The following is a 14,681-nucleotide window of genomic DNA, read 5'->3' on the forward strand; positions in this document are numbered from 1 at the left end:
ACATTCTCAAGGCTACTTGGAATTTCTTTTTTAAATGTGGCACTCAGGCGCTTTTCTCTGCAGACACAAAGCCATTCTTGCATCATCAGTTACAAAACTCTTGCAACCGATCACTCTGCTCTGGTGGGCAGACACCAGAATAAAGTAATTCACAGCCCCCCCCCAATCCTCACATTGCAGCGGTGAAGCCCCTTTACCTGGAAACTAAGCAGCTGAGGCAGCTGCATCCTGCAGGATCTCCGTGAAAGGACGGACGGGTCAGCAAGCCTCACCTCCTCCTGTTACTCCTGCAGGAGTTGACTCAGATGATAGCAGTGGAGCATCGTGGGCTCCTTCTGTCAGCCGTGACTTGAATAATAACGGATCATTAACATATTTAGCTGGGCTGCAGATCATTTCAGATTCTTGGTATTGGGATAGAAATGGATTAAAATAAGTATTTATTTTTTTTGTCTCAGCGTGAATGTTTGTCATGAATAAATTGATTATATTGCAATCTGGTGAGGCTTTTTATTGCTGGGGGATTTTTTATATATATATATATATATATATACACATCTGCTGAACGTGCAGGAATAAAGCCTGGAGCTGTAGAGGAAGCATCCACAATAAATGTTCGTTCCTTTAATGACTTGATCCATTATTAGCGTCGCAGCCTGCATGCGAGTATTTCCTGCGGGTACTCGTCTAATATTCCGCATGTGTTCAAAAATGCATTCTTAAAACTCTTGCTGATATTCCCACCCACGGATCACACCGGTTCATTCACGCTGTGATCAGATAACGCGCTGTTTAAACACATTTTATAACAGATAACAGACAACAACGAAGATGAAAGAGGGAGGAAACGACTGCGAGATTACAAAGCGAAACAAATCCTCTCCGAGTCACTGGAACTCACCCTAAGTTTGACTTTCCTCTGCTCTAAATGTCTCTTTTCTGTCACGCAAAGTGGAAAAAGCCTTAAGAGTGGGATGGAGACATGGCGGGTGTTGCGTGCTGCAGCCACGCACATGTGGAGGGACGTGCAGCAAGTGGAAGTATAGACAAGATGAACAAATATAAAGAGTAAATACGACGGTAAAATGACAACAATAAACATTGATTTTATTCCCTGTTTATTTTTTAATTCCAATATTTTACCAATATGACCAAACTGCCCAGATTTGCTCAACACAATGAAAGAGGTGTGGAAAACTCGTAAATTACAACACAAACATATCTGCGCAAAACACGTTTGTTGAAGTTCATTCGAATTCACCTTTAACGGCGTGAATCGGTCCAGACAAAAAGCAACACGAGCGGGATTTGCGCATCTCTTACCTGCGCGCGGTGGGTGGGGGGGGGGGTCCCGCAGATTCCAGCGCTGCCGTGCGGGGACTGGGACGCGTCAACCCGACGCTCGCCCTTTGCAGCAACTACAGCGGAGCAAGGACGAGGAAGCGGAGGAGGCGAGGGGGGTGAGGGGGGGCGGCCTGAAGTTCGAGCAGCAGGAGCTGTCCAGTCCGCCGTGCTGAAATCCCCCCCCACGAGTCGAGGTGGATTCCTGCAGGTGCGATCCTGCCGTCAGCGACTCAAAAGTGCCTTTTCCTAAACGCGCTTAGAACAAACGCGGCTGACGCCCACTTCACCGAGCCGAGAGGAGCTGCACTTTATCGGGTACTTTATTGGGAATAAAGGACATTTATGAGCACAATAAAAGGCCTGATTACCTGTTTTATTTTTTTGCGAGAAATGCGGCAAAATTGTAATTCTACCTGTTACGCGATTAAAAACTCACAACAGTATTTCCTAAAATAATCTCCCTTGCAGATAAAGAAAGACGCAACTAAACCCCCACATTAATATACAGCCTATAATGAAACGTTCTGCTCTGGAAAACGAGTCGTGGAAGGGATGGAGAGTTGCCCCACATTCGTTCCTGGGGGGGGGGGGGGGGGGGGGTTGAGTCCAGTCCCAGATGTCGGCGTGCGTGAGGCGTGCGGTTGAGCATGCGCTCTGGCGGACCCTCCTCCAGTCTCCTACCAAAAGCAGCTACAGACACCTATAGATGTTTGATCAGACCCCCCCCCCAAAAAAGAAAAACTCTCCCCACGTGTAATGTAATGAGATTAATAATCAACGTCATAGGAGGGCAATAACCTCCGCGCCCCCCCCAAAGCCATGACACCCCATGCGTGTTTCCCATCTAATTAAATCAGTTGTTGACCCAGCGTGTCGTCCAGCTCTCTTTTTCCTGTGGACAAAGAGTGGGGTGTCGGCAACAAACGTGAACGTGCAACACACCTGTGGCGCGGACACCTGTCTACGCAGGCTGATCACACCCTGGAGGCGGCACCAGTGCATCGCCACCGTCCCGATCTCCAAGACAACGTCGTGTTGCCTACAGACTGAAACCTGAAAAAACATTTCAGTCAACATGCTTCTAATTATCGAGCGAGTCAGGCGGTGCAATAGAAGAGAGGACGCTTCCTTTGGAGGCAACAGCAGCCCAAGCGAAAGACACTTCCTTTACAGCTGGCAGCAGTGTTGAGCCCACGTTCCCCTGAAGATGCGTCTTTCTTTGGCATTGGGGAGCATCCCTCCTAAATGTCTTAGTAGAGTTGAACCGGATCAACATCTGTTGAATGTGAATTGGGCAACATTTGTCCTCGCAGCAGCAGAGCAGAAAGGATTGCGACACTAAACTCTAATCCAAGGAGACGCCTGCGTTAAATATGGGCTGTTATGAAACCGGTAGAGCAACAAAATCCAACTAACCTCTCATTGAACATTTTTTTATTAGACAGACAGACGCAACCAAGAAGTGTGTGCCGTACATTCTCTTGGAGGTCTAACAGCGTGCACCGACAGCTTCAACCTACGAACACGTCACGAGTCGTCCCTGGAAGGAGGTGAAGGTTTTACAAATCACCTGCAGGAGAGAGAGAAATCGCATGGAAAAAGTAACGCTCTGACGATAAAACGTGCTGCGCGTTATCCGAGGGGTGGGGGGAAATTGATTTTGGGATTTGGAGGCTTTGGTGATGTCACATTACGACTGTAACGCCTCACTGATGTCGATGACAGCGGTTTTCGCTCTGCCTCAGACTTCGGAATTTCTCCTGTGTATTAAAGACACTCCCCAGAGAAACGATTCATGATTAATACTATATGAAATAGGTCAGTCAAAAGAATCGATGGCTTGATCCCCTGATCATTTTCGCCCCATCTTCGTAAATCAACACGTCAAAGTCGGGCAATGCACAGCAACGCATGGCAGAACATGAACTTTCACACGCGAGAGAGGCTACGTGAAGATAACCGGAGTCAATGAGCTCACTTTGAGCTCAATCTAAAACTGAAAGTGTCACGTTTAATCAGCAATGGAGGCGATTTACACATAATTACAGGTTGAAATGAGATGTGAACATTAACAGCAGAAAAAATTAGGTTAGCTTCAGAAGACAACCCTGGGGGGTAGCATCAGGGATTATTATTTTTTATAAAATAAGATTATAGCATAACAAAAAGTACAGGCTCCTTAAAGAGGAATCAGAAGGCGCAGAGATGTGGAATGAGCAGCTTTAGATCCACCAAAAAGATTACATGACAGATAACCAGAAACAGCTGCTGAACCTCTGGCGTGTTGCATGGCCTCATCCTTCATCATCCTTCTAACTCCTCTCCATCCCCCAAGGGCTGCTTCTTCTCAGCTGCATGTTGAACCACTTCTGCAGCTGTGTCATCACCAGAAAGGATGTCCTCCTTTTCCTTTTCCTCCTCCCCCTCCACCTCCTCTCCATCTCCCCTCCTTTTGACATCCTGCAGCTTCTCTGCCTGATCCATGTCGAGCTCTTCGAAGGACGAGCCGCTGCCCATAGACTCGTTTGAGATTCTGTCGCTCTGGTCCCGAGACTTAATGTCTTCATTTGCATCCATGACATCCCTCAGAGGCAGGGAGGAGGCCAGCGAGGCGGCCGTGGAGGCAGCCAGCGACGTCTCCCTGCTGTCCCAGGGTGCGCCGCCGCTCACTGAGCTCACGTCGCTGTGGGAGTCTGCACCTGTAGGAACGCCGGGAAAGAGACACACATCCAAAAGGAGGCTCCGTCAATGTTTGATAGCGATCTTTCAACTTAAAGGACTCAAGCAGCGTGAAGTACAAGCATTTCTGGTAGAGCTTTGTAGACATTTGGGTAAACCGTGGCTCTGGTTGGTCAGTAGGAGTTGCCATGACGCCACGGCCGCAGCGCTGTGAGGTCATACTGGGGAACCTGCTAAACACCCCCATAAAGACAACAATAACATAAACAATAACATGCTGATGTGACGCAGCATTCTTTATTAGCTTCACTAATTAGCAGGAAATGACTTAAATACAGTGGAGGATTGTGTAAACATTGGTTCTATAGGCACAGTATGTTGTTGTTGTTGTTATAAACAGGCTGGACGTATTGGATTAATTAACATTATGATGATGTTACTGAACGAAACTCAGAGGAGCATTTACTGCTCAGCCGGGACCATGAATACCGAGAGAGGATTTAATGAAGACCCATCGAGACAGTTTACTCAAAACCACAAATGCAAACCAGATAGTGGTGCTTAAAGGAAAGCGACAGGACGACAAAAAAAATCAACTTTATGATGCGGCAAGTCTGATTATTTGTTCGCCGTTTCAGCAAATTTCAGTAAATAATTTCCTCTCATGATACCAAAGTTGCTGTGCTGCAGCTGCACTCACAGAACGAGATGATTATTGTAAAAGAGAGCAAAAGATCTTTTTGGATAAACTCTGACTAATTCTAACATCCAGCACCGCCGTGCTGCATCCGGCTGCAGCACGGCAGGGAGAGCAGGGCTGAGCCGTGGCCGTCTGCAGCGCATAACACAGATCTGAAATCAGCACCAAGAACTGATGGAGATTTCCTCACCCACACGATCAGCCTCCTGACGCTTTCAGGGCAGACCTGATCGTGACTTTGCCTTTGATCTCTGTGAATGAGCTTCCGTTTAGGATCCCTTTCCGCAGATGTGAGCTGGAAACGGTATCAATACAGGAAACGGCTGCAATGTGTGAATCACACAGGCGAGTTAGAACAAAACCCATCTGATAATCAGAGGCTCGCAAGGAAGGTCCAAGCTAAAGAGAGGGAGAAATAAAATGAAAGTCGTTGTCACGGAGACGGCCCAAAAATAACCAGTGGGAAAATAGGAGCGCTTTCTCTTCCGCATGGGATTTCACACAGTCGATATGTAGTAGCATAGTAATAAAGTACTGTAAATATTAATATAGCAGAAAATAATGTGAGGAAAATTTGAAAAACAAAAAAAACGTGTTGCATTAAACTGCTTGATGCATTTTGTTAACTGTTAAATTTGTAACGGCGGTAAGATGAATGACTTCTGAAGCTAACGCTAAAGTCATGATCAATAATCATCAGCTAAAGTTCTTAATCAGGCCCGAGCGCCTAACTGGCGTCATTTTATGTGTTCTTGCATCGCTTTGGGGATTTCAGCTTTTTTCGTTCTCTGAACTAAACCAATTATTTTATCGTCATTTTAATAAAGTTGCTTTGAACAGAACTTTATGGTTTGAAATGAACAAACGTAAAAAAGAGATTAGATAAAATGAGACTTGAGATGGCCCGATTGTCCCACAGGACACTAAAATATTATTGTCCGTCCCCCCCCCACCCCTTTCACACTTCAAATAAATCTCATCGACACATCAAAGTGGGTTTGCACTAACTCTGTCCCCGGGGACCCGCATACAAGGAACAGGGGGCTCTCTGAGCCCAGGTCACTTTTTCCTTTCCATTTATTTGAATCTCAACATCACCCAGCAAAATAATTATCACATCCAGATCTGATCCTACCAGCAGTCAGGAATACTATATATGGGATACTCATTTAGCTTTTTCTGTAATATCTGTTTACCGACTTGTTGATTAGCGAGCAGCTCCAAATAAATCCATCTGAATTAGTCCTGTGTGAATGTAACGGCAGCATTGCATTAAAATGTTAATAAAAATAAATGGTGATTTCTGTATATTTCATTTGCATGCTGCAGTAAAATATATTTTAGACGTGTTTTACTATAGAAGTAATTTTACAAGAAATAATGGGTCTATTTATAGTAATAGGGTGGACAGCCCCCCCAAGGAAGAGCCTGAACACACTAGACAATGCGCTCTCTGCCCCCCCCCCCCCCAAGCAAGTTCTGAAATTGGTACCCTGGTTGAAGCCAGCTGCGTCTGTGAAAGTCTTTTAGATAACATTTGCCTAAATTAGTTTCTAAATTGGGCCCTTTGGGATTATTAGCAGAGAATCAAGGTCTTGTTCTTGAAGCAGTATGAACAGAGGAGAGGACGTTTTCAGGAGGTCATTAAACAGGCAGGGCGGAGGTCTGCGTCAGAGCGGATGGTGAAACAGGTAACCCACGTTCCTAGAAAACAGACTAAATGAAATATTAATATTAATATCCAATCCCATTGCATGAATGTTGGATGCATTCAAATCAGTTGGTGGCATGGAGAGCGTCGTCGGCTTCTGCGGCAGAGATCTCCAGCCATTGAAATCTTTCTTTCATCAATTGCTTTCCTACTTCAGCCAAGCATAAAATGCTGTTTGTGAGGTTTCGCCTTTATATTGAGCTCGTAAACACGAGTACAGAAATATATTTCGTGTCTCGTCTTAGTTAAGATGGCGGGAGCGGTTTCATATCCTTCCACGGGCAGCACCGTGGCGCAGTGGTTAGCACTGTCACCTCACATCCTATCTGTGCGGCGTTTGCATGTTCTCCCCGTGTCTGCGTGTTTTCAACACCAGACGTCCTGTGAAACCCCCCCCCCCCCTTAATGAAGGGAAAATGCGAGCCTTCGTACAGTCGTTAGTTAGAAACAGAAACTCAGAGGTACACGCCCAAACGCCTGGAAGACTTGCAGCGTCTTTGCACACGGCACAAGAGTAGGAATGATGTCATTCATGAAGAAGAAACAATATCATCAAAAGATTTAAAAAAAAAAATATTTTATCCAAATCAGCAACTGAAATGTTGTTAATGGTTCTGTTTGCTCTGAATGATTTCTCCATTCCTTTGAACCAGAGTGGTCAACAACAATCTGTCTTGCTCTGGTGGGTTATCTATCTGTAACCATGGAAACCTCAGACACATGCACATACATGACCTTCCACCTGGCACGCCAGCAGGACAAACCTATGCTGGTATTGTGTGCTCCAGGTGAGCAGCGTCTGATACATCTCCTCCCACCCTGTCCCATCCTGCTGTCCCAGCTGTAAACCTCCAACGACGTTTCCATTCAGGTAAAGAAATGGCCATTTTGTTTCAGTGTACGTCATGTTATCTTATAGGGAGGGTTTTAATGCTGGTAATTATTTCCTCTGTTAGATTCAGCTTTAACAACATTGTTTGGTTGGAATGGTATTACCTGTAATGTCAGTTCCTCTGTCCTCGTCAGATTCCTCCTCTTGATCTTCTGTTTTAACTTCATCCTTCATCTCTGGAACAAAGAAGTCCGTCTGACGAGAGAGCGGAGCCATGTACTTGGTGACCTCCGAACCGCAGATCTCCATCATGGGAAAGGCACAAAGCTTCCTCTCCTGTAAAGGAAATACATCGGTGATGACATGAAACATGACTGAAACGGCTCTGAGTAATCGCTATCATGCCTTTTGATGATTCTAAGGCCCTTCCTCCTTTTTTGGAGAGGTGGGGTAAGACCATCTGGTTTAAGAATGTTTCTGGAACAGGAGTTACTGTAAGATGTTTGCTTCTGGTTTTATGAATAATTCCCCACAATTCTTGGACAAAAATTACAAGAACTCCCCATAAGATCTGCCACACTTCAGAGTCAGAGCTGGATCTGGATTGGTCCAGAGCCGGTGATCCAGAATGTTCGTTATATATTCATTTGCAGGGCTCACTCAAATTTTGCTACTATGAAACAATAAATAATGTTCTTCAAAAAAAAAGAAAAGGTCAACATTAGAGTCATATTTCTTTTTAAACTGGATGTGGGACATATTTGGTAACATTGTAATGTGGATTAGCTGTTGCATATAAACATCGATTTCCTCCAAATAATTACAATCCTCTTCTGTCAAAACTTTCAACGCACCAACTGAACAGTTGATGAAAATGTACTCGATCAAAATGCAAAGGGTTAAATGTTAACAACGCATGTTCTCAGCAAAAGTACCTGAAGTAAGGTAGATACATTTAAAAAGCATTTTTTTGAGTGGGGTTCATTCATAAAGTTCTACAGACTAGTCTTTCTCACAGAATTGTACTTTTGCAATCTGCTCATTTTGTTCAGTAAAATGTGTTTTTGTTTTTCTGTATATCCTGATAAGTTAACAGTATATCTACAGACTATTATGCATTAAAACACTATATATATATATCCTCATTTTTGCTGTGCAAGCAATCTCAGAATTTCGTAAAAGTCTAGTTAAATCAGTTTATAATTAATCAAATGCACAAGAATTTCGTGGTTGCCGTAGTGGTGCGACCAATAATGCTATTCCGGGCTGTCCCTAGAGTAATGGATGGTCACCTGACTCATTTATCTCAGGGTGATCCGGGCTCAAAGATTGGTTATAATGTAATTCTCTAAAAAAAATAAGACTGTAGGAGCTGCTACAAATTACCTGCCTGCTACATATAACTGTTACAGCCCGTGGCTGCCGATGCAAATGAGTCCCCATCGCCTTGATCCTCATCCAATAATGAGCAGGGAAATCGAGACAAAGACTGTGGTAGTACACAGTAGGTGTGTGTGTGTGTGTGCACGGACCCACGGATGCATGCACACAAATACGTGTGCGCACAAGAATATTGTGATAGATGAGATGTGTGTGTGTGTGAGGGATGTGTACTCATGTAAGTGAGGATCACTGACAGTCACGTTCACCTTGTTAAAGCAGCAACTTCATAATGAGCGTATTTCCTTTGTTTCAATCCTCACATCAGAAGGACTGCCGGTTCTTATCAGGCGATTCTTCTGATTAACATAACACCAGCATGTGAGGAGAAACGCATCGTGAAATCACCTCACATTACCTTTTGTACAAAAAACAGGGCAAACAAACTTAGTGTGAAAACATCAATATTTAGCCGTCTGTGTGGATCTGTTAATTAATATTATAATAATAAATTGCACAGTAAACTAAGAGATTACCTGTAGCTGTCCAGAGAATATTATTTTGGTCTCATAAAAAGTAGCACTCAACAATTCCTGGCATTGAACAGAAGTTTGGACACAAGTAGAACTTTTTTTCTGCTTGTTTTTTCAAGCCGATTCTTGCAGATGACCTACAACTAAGATTCATGAGCTGGAAACAAAACAAAGCAATGGAGCAGCAGTGTTTTTAGCCTGAGGCTATGTCTCAGCATTACCCCCCCAAAAAACCCCCCGCTTGAGATGAACCGAAGCATAAACCCATGACAGTGCGTCATTCCTCCCTCCACACATCATTAAGAGGTCAGAACAAGCTATTTAAAAAGCAGAGCGAAAACCAACACGCAACTTTATAGAGGCCGTTACATCGACACAAGGACGGTTTCTGGTTTTCTGGCCATGTGAAGTGGAAGTCTTTGTCTTCAACGCACCTGGCTCGGGCTTTACACAAGAGAGGAGGCGTGATAATCTCTCTTTGCCACTTTCCTACTCACTAGCGTCACTGGGAGAGAACAGGAAGTTGGGTAGCAACATGAACTTTGAAGGAGGGGATCATCTGCACTGATCATCATCACGTCTGTATTCTAACCCAAGTTACGAATAGATTGCCTTTATAAAGCATAACACACAGAAAAGCTCTTTCAAGATTACATACGACACATATTTGTTATTGCAGCCTTAACTGAGAGCTAGCAGCTAAAATAAGACTCCATCTTTGGCAGGTATATTTTACTGACCACTAATCAATACTTCCCGTCTCCAGGGAGATTAATAATGAAGCAGCAAATAGATGAATGGCTCCATCATAATCAAAAGTTGCTCCTGGCTTGAATCTTTTAACTCATACGACATGCAATATGTTCTCTTTCCTCCCTGTGCCCTTTCCTCGTCTCGGCCTGATTGGATGCCGCCACTTTCCCTGTAGTCCATCACGGAGTCAACATCCATCCACTTAACCCGCATCTGTTCCTGTGACTGCTGGGATTAAAACACGCTCCTCCTGCAGGATGTGAAACCGAACGAGACTGAAATGTCTAAATACCGTGTCAGATGTTTCTGTGAGCTGCCTCGGAGCAAACACGACATTTAAAATCATCATGGTCACACTTATTTCTCTCACCGCTGATGCAAAATTCTGAACAATGAAAGCAGTCCGTGTCTCTGTGTGGACAATATTTCACGGCTCTTTGCTCATTGCTCACGCTGCAGAGCAAGAGAGCAGAAATCTGTTTCCAACGTCACCATGTGATCAATCCCAATAAAATGCATGTAAAATAAATCATCCATTAATCAACTGGCTACAATTGAAATTTGAAATAAACTTGCTATTAATGAGAAGCCATATGACCGAAGCCTGGACCACACCAACCGCCCTTCAGAAGACGCAACCCCTGAACCAAGGCAGCAGAATGTCATTTAAGAGATCGGAAGAGACAAGTTCAAGTGCCCTTGACTAAGACACTAAATCTTGTTTTGTCTTGTCCCCCCCCCCGCCCCCGCCCCCGCCCCCGCCCCCGCCCCCGCCCCCGCCCCCCAGGGCACAACTGTGTAGTTAACCTTCTAACTTAATTGGAAGATACAGGCAGTAGTTTCCCACAAAATCCATAAAATAATCACAATTTTATTAATACCGCTTGACGAGAAGCCTCCCTGGAGTCGTGTAATTGTAATCGTAACCATTAAAAATGAGCTTCATAATCTTCCAGAGTCTTCTCTGGTGACACGACCAAAACAGCATTTAACAAATGTGGACATGTGAAGTCCCCACAGAACCCGATGGATGAAGACAGAAAGTTGTCCAAAATTCAACAGTGTAAACTGCAATGCATAGACAAGGAGATACTGAAGAGATCTCTTTAGAGGCCAGACGCCACCCAAAGCTGAGGAACAAAAGCAAACACAAAGAGGTTTGACTGGAGATCTGCCAGAGGTCACAGTGGCTATATGCCTTAACCTAGAATTGGTAATACAAGTCAATTTAACACACTTCAATGAGAATAAAATAAAATACAAGTTGATTTTTACAACAGCAGGATTTGATGTCATTCTCTTAAAACGTTTACACACTCCTGTGTCTCACATGACAACACTTACAGGAACAGAAAGACAGGAAATCATTCCTCTTTCAGCAGACTCACGACTAGCAGCTTCTCCCAGGCCTGGGAGACACTCTGCTAACAGAAAGGACAATGCTCATTTGTTTCAAGTAGAGATGCACCATCCTGCCTTTATTTTCCACTCCACTAGGTTAATTAATTTCTTCACTACAACTCAGCTGGACAATGGAGGTCCTGTGGAGTTCCCTGGGAGATGTTGGAAGGTATTGTGGGGAAATTCAAAAAAACACAAATTTCAAAAGAAGCAGGCAAGGCCAAAATGAGGAACATGCAGGAAATAAAAAGACAAATTACAGCCCTGGACTCAGAGACAATAAGAGGATCTGGGACAGAGCAGCATGATGGGACGGGGTTCTCTTTCACATTCAGGTAGCCATTGGCGGTCCAATGAGGACAAAGCCTCAGCCACCATGTTGGTAGTAAAAGTGAGACATACAGGTGGACTTCCAGTCGTGGACTCCATGGATTTCCAGCTGCTGTGAAACCCCAGAGAGGGAGCCCAAATGTTGCCTAACAAGGTCGTGATCTGGTCAACAGCCAAGACGTCTGCGTGGACGAGTGACAGCTGTCACGACTGTGCGGGGCCTGATCAATGACCTCGTTGTAATGATGAATCACTGATTTATTTGTACGCATAGCAACAAGGTACTGAAGCAGTTCTTTTTTGCTATTAAAGGTTTTTGGGTTTGTGTTTCTATGGTTACAAGTTGAACTGCATAAAATGTAGGTTTGAGAAGGTAGCCAGAGGGAAATTAGCCAAAGTTGAAGATTAACTCAGGTTGATAGTGCCTGAAAGAAACTTCAAACGTCTCCGACTATCATTCGATGAAACCAGTGAGCCCAAAACAGAATAAGCTGTTTTCTTGCAAGCAACAAAAATCGTTGACAGCACAGCGCCGCCTCAGAGGACAGACATGAGCTATGGCTGAGGAGCAGCGGTGAATAATGAAAAGAAGACGGAGTATTCGTTCAGGCCTGGATTCACAGTGACAGCCTCCGACTCGCATGGACCCTATGGCAAGATGAAGAAAGACCCTGCTATGGGTGTAAGCCACTTTATAACAGTGGATTCAGCACAGAACAGACATCCATCCATGCACACAAATGTCCACACACATTCACACATCTATTTATAGGTTATATGACATCTCACCCTGGTCCCAAAGCATACCAAAAGGAAAATTAATACGAAAGCTGGGCAAGTCAAGGTGACAATTGGTGACAGCCCCCTGAGTTCTCCTTGTCACCTGATCCATTTACTCCCACCACTATTACAGCCATGTAGTCTACCCTCCTCACACCCACCGTAGCATCCTCTTCCCCTTCCCATCTGTGGAAAGAGACAAAAACTCTTCTTCGCACCTCTGTAGAGGTGTCCAATTCCGAATGTCCCTTATGGTCACACACTTGTAGAAGAGGCTATTTTCATTCTGCAGGCACAGTGGGGCTATTTTCTGCATCAGTCTCAGCATGCCCAGGCCTCCGCCTTCTTACTCCCCATGCCCTTGTAGATACTGGGAAAAAAAAAAAAACGACTATTGTTGAACTCGGCACAGTTCCCAAGTCCTGAAGACTAAAAAAAGTGTATTGGCCGAAAAGCTGTGGAGGTGTAAAAGCAGAAGGCAATGGGTTTGTCTCAACCTCCACAATGCACCCTTTCAATCAATGAGAATAGTTACTCTGTCAGCAGGTGCTGTGGTCTCTTGAGCTTCTCCACAATCGATCTGGTGAGCTGGCAAGAGGTAAAAACGCAAAAGGCGGAGCTAGACTTCCAACTTCGGGGTACAAACTCCAGCCACACTTCCTGTCCCGTCATCACCTGGGAGTCTTTGGTGGCGAAATCTGGACTGATGGCTTTGTCCTGCTATCCTATATGTGGTCAAAAGTGAGCTCTGCATGGTACCAAGAGAAGGAAGCCACTGATCGCTCTGAATTTTTACTGTGCAGTGTTTTAAACCCTTTCAGAAATGACATAGGCCAAAGCCAACATCTACTGGATGCATTGGAATAAAAACACAATCATCCATAAAAATATCAGAAAAACAGGCTTTGGACCTGAGCATGCTAGCAAGCTATAGAAAATGTGCAAGCCTAATTCCTGCGAGTATCAGCATGTTGTCACTGCGAGCGATCTAACCGCTCCTTAGCACTATGATGCTAAATCCTCACACAGTAACAAGGCTAATGTGAATTATTAAAACACGATATTAGTGACACACAGCAACATATACATATAATAAATAGTATGTTATGTATTTTGTTTTGGGTTTTAATCAGACTTTCTGGAACAGTATTTTGGGCAGAGAAGAACAAGGAGCATTCCTTTCATTTAATCACAATGTAATGACAAAAGTCTTTGTCCTCAAATGCAGTGGTTGGGACCTAACTTAGCGCTTACATGTAAAAAAGAAAAAAGAAGAAATCAGGCAGTGTTGTCCGGGATTCTCTATTGAGGTTATGGAACAGTATGGTCTCATCTACATGATGCTGCATAGCTCCAAGCTCTTCATGCAACCTTTGAAGAGGAAAAACCTTAATATCGACAGCAGCAGTGAGGATTAACTCTGAAATTGCATTGGACAAAAAGAACAAGACCATTATGAAAAAAAAGTGGAGGGATTTGCGGTCAATTATTACTGGCAAAAATAAATAAATAATGGAACCATTGCAATTAATAGAGGAAATATGAATATGACTCATTATAAACCAGGAGAATGACTTCCTCCTGTAATTGAGATCTTAATCTGAGAATATATGTTAGAGATATTTATGTCTCTGCACTAATGACATACAATTAGAATGAGAGAGGATGTGGAAAGTGTTTGAGTGTTGGTGAAAGACTATTCTAGTCGCCTCTAATGCAGGCCTTGCAGGTGTAGAAACATTTGCATGCAGTAAATGCCAAATAGCAAGTCTATACAGTCTCTAGTTTTCAGTTGCATTTTCAGTCTTTAGTGGGGTTTAGAAATCATTAGTGAATAACTTCTTACCTGCCAAGTGATGGCGGGGGCACATTCTGTGGAAGTGGTATTTTGTTAAGAGCTTCGACTGCATAATGAAGCCGACAAACAACACTAAGCCACGGGCAGATCTTTACAGAGGCATGCAAAGTCAACCCAATTTACTGCATGCATCTTTTCCAGACTTAATTAAAAGGCAACTGAGAAAGAGCGTTGGAGGAGAAGAAGCGTAATTTGCACAGTGATTAATGCAGCATTAAAAAGCACTATCTACTGTTTTTGGTCGGACTTGGCTAAAGACAGAAATGACTGACAGGTAACGCTGTAGAAAAGACGTAGACCTGATGAAAACACCTGAACAGAATAGAAAAGAGATAGCAAGGGTGTGGAAAACATTCCTTTGACAAAGCAAAACACATCAT

At 43.9% G+C, this 14,681-nt stretch overlaps 1 protein-coding gene across 1 annotated transcript in view; it reads right to left on the bottom strand.

The window, feature by feature from the left end:
• Window positions 1-2,734: 2,734 nt before the first annotated feature.
• The window catches only part of tex264a (testis expressed 264, ER-phagy receptor a), a 37,412-nt gene continuing 25,465 nt past the window's right edge, over window positions 2,735-14,681 (bottom strand). The window contains exons 3-4 of the mRNA XM_068742595.1: window positions 7,431-7,602; window positions 2,735-4,043 (exon numbers count right to left, since the gene is read on the bottom strand). Coding sequence (XP_068598696.1) covers window positions 3,649-4,043; window positions 7,431-7,602 — 567 coding nt within the window. The 3' untranslated portion in view covers window positions 2,735-3,648. The remainder of the gene's footprint in view (window positions 4,044-7,430; window positions 7,603-14,681) is intronic.

This window comes from Brachionichthys hirsutus, chromosome 8, assembly GCF_040956055.1.
Source record: "Brachionichthys hirsutus isolate HB-005 chromosome 8, CSIRO-AGI_Bhir_v1, whole genome shotgun sequence".
NCBI lineage: Eukaryota > Metazoa > Chordata > Actinopteri > Lophiiformes > Brachionichthyidae > Brachionichthys > Brachionichthys hirsutus.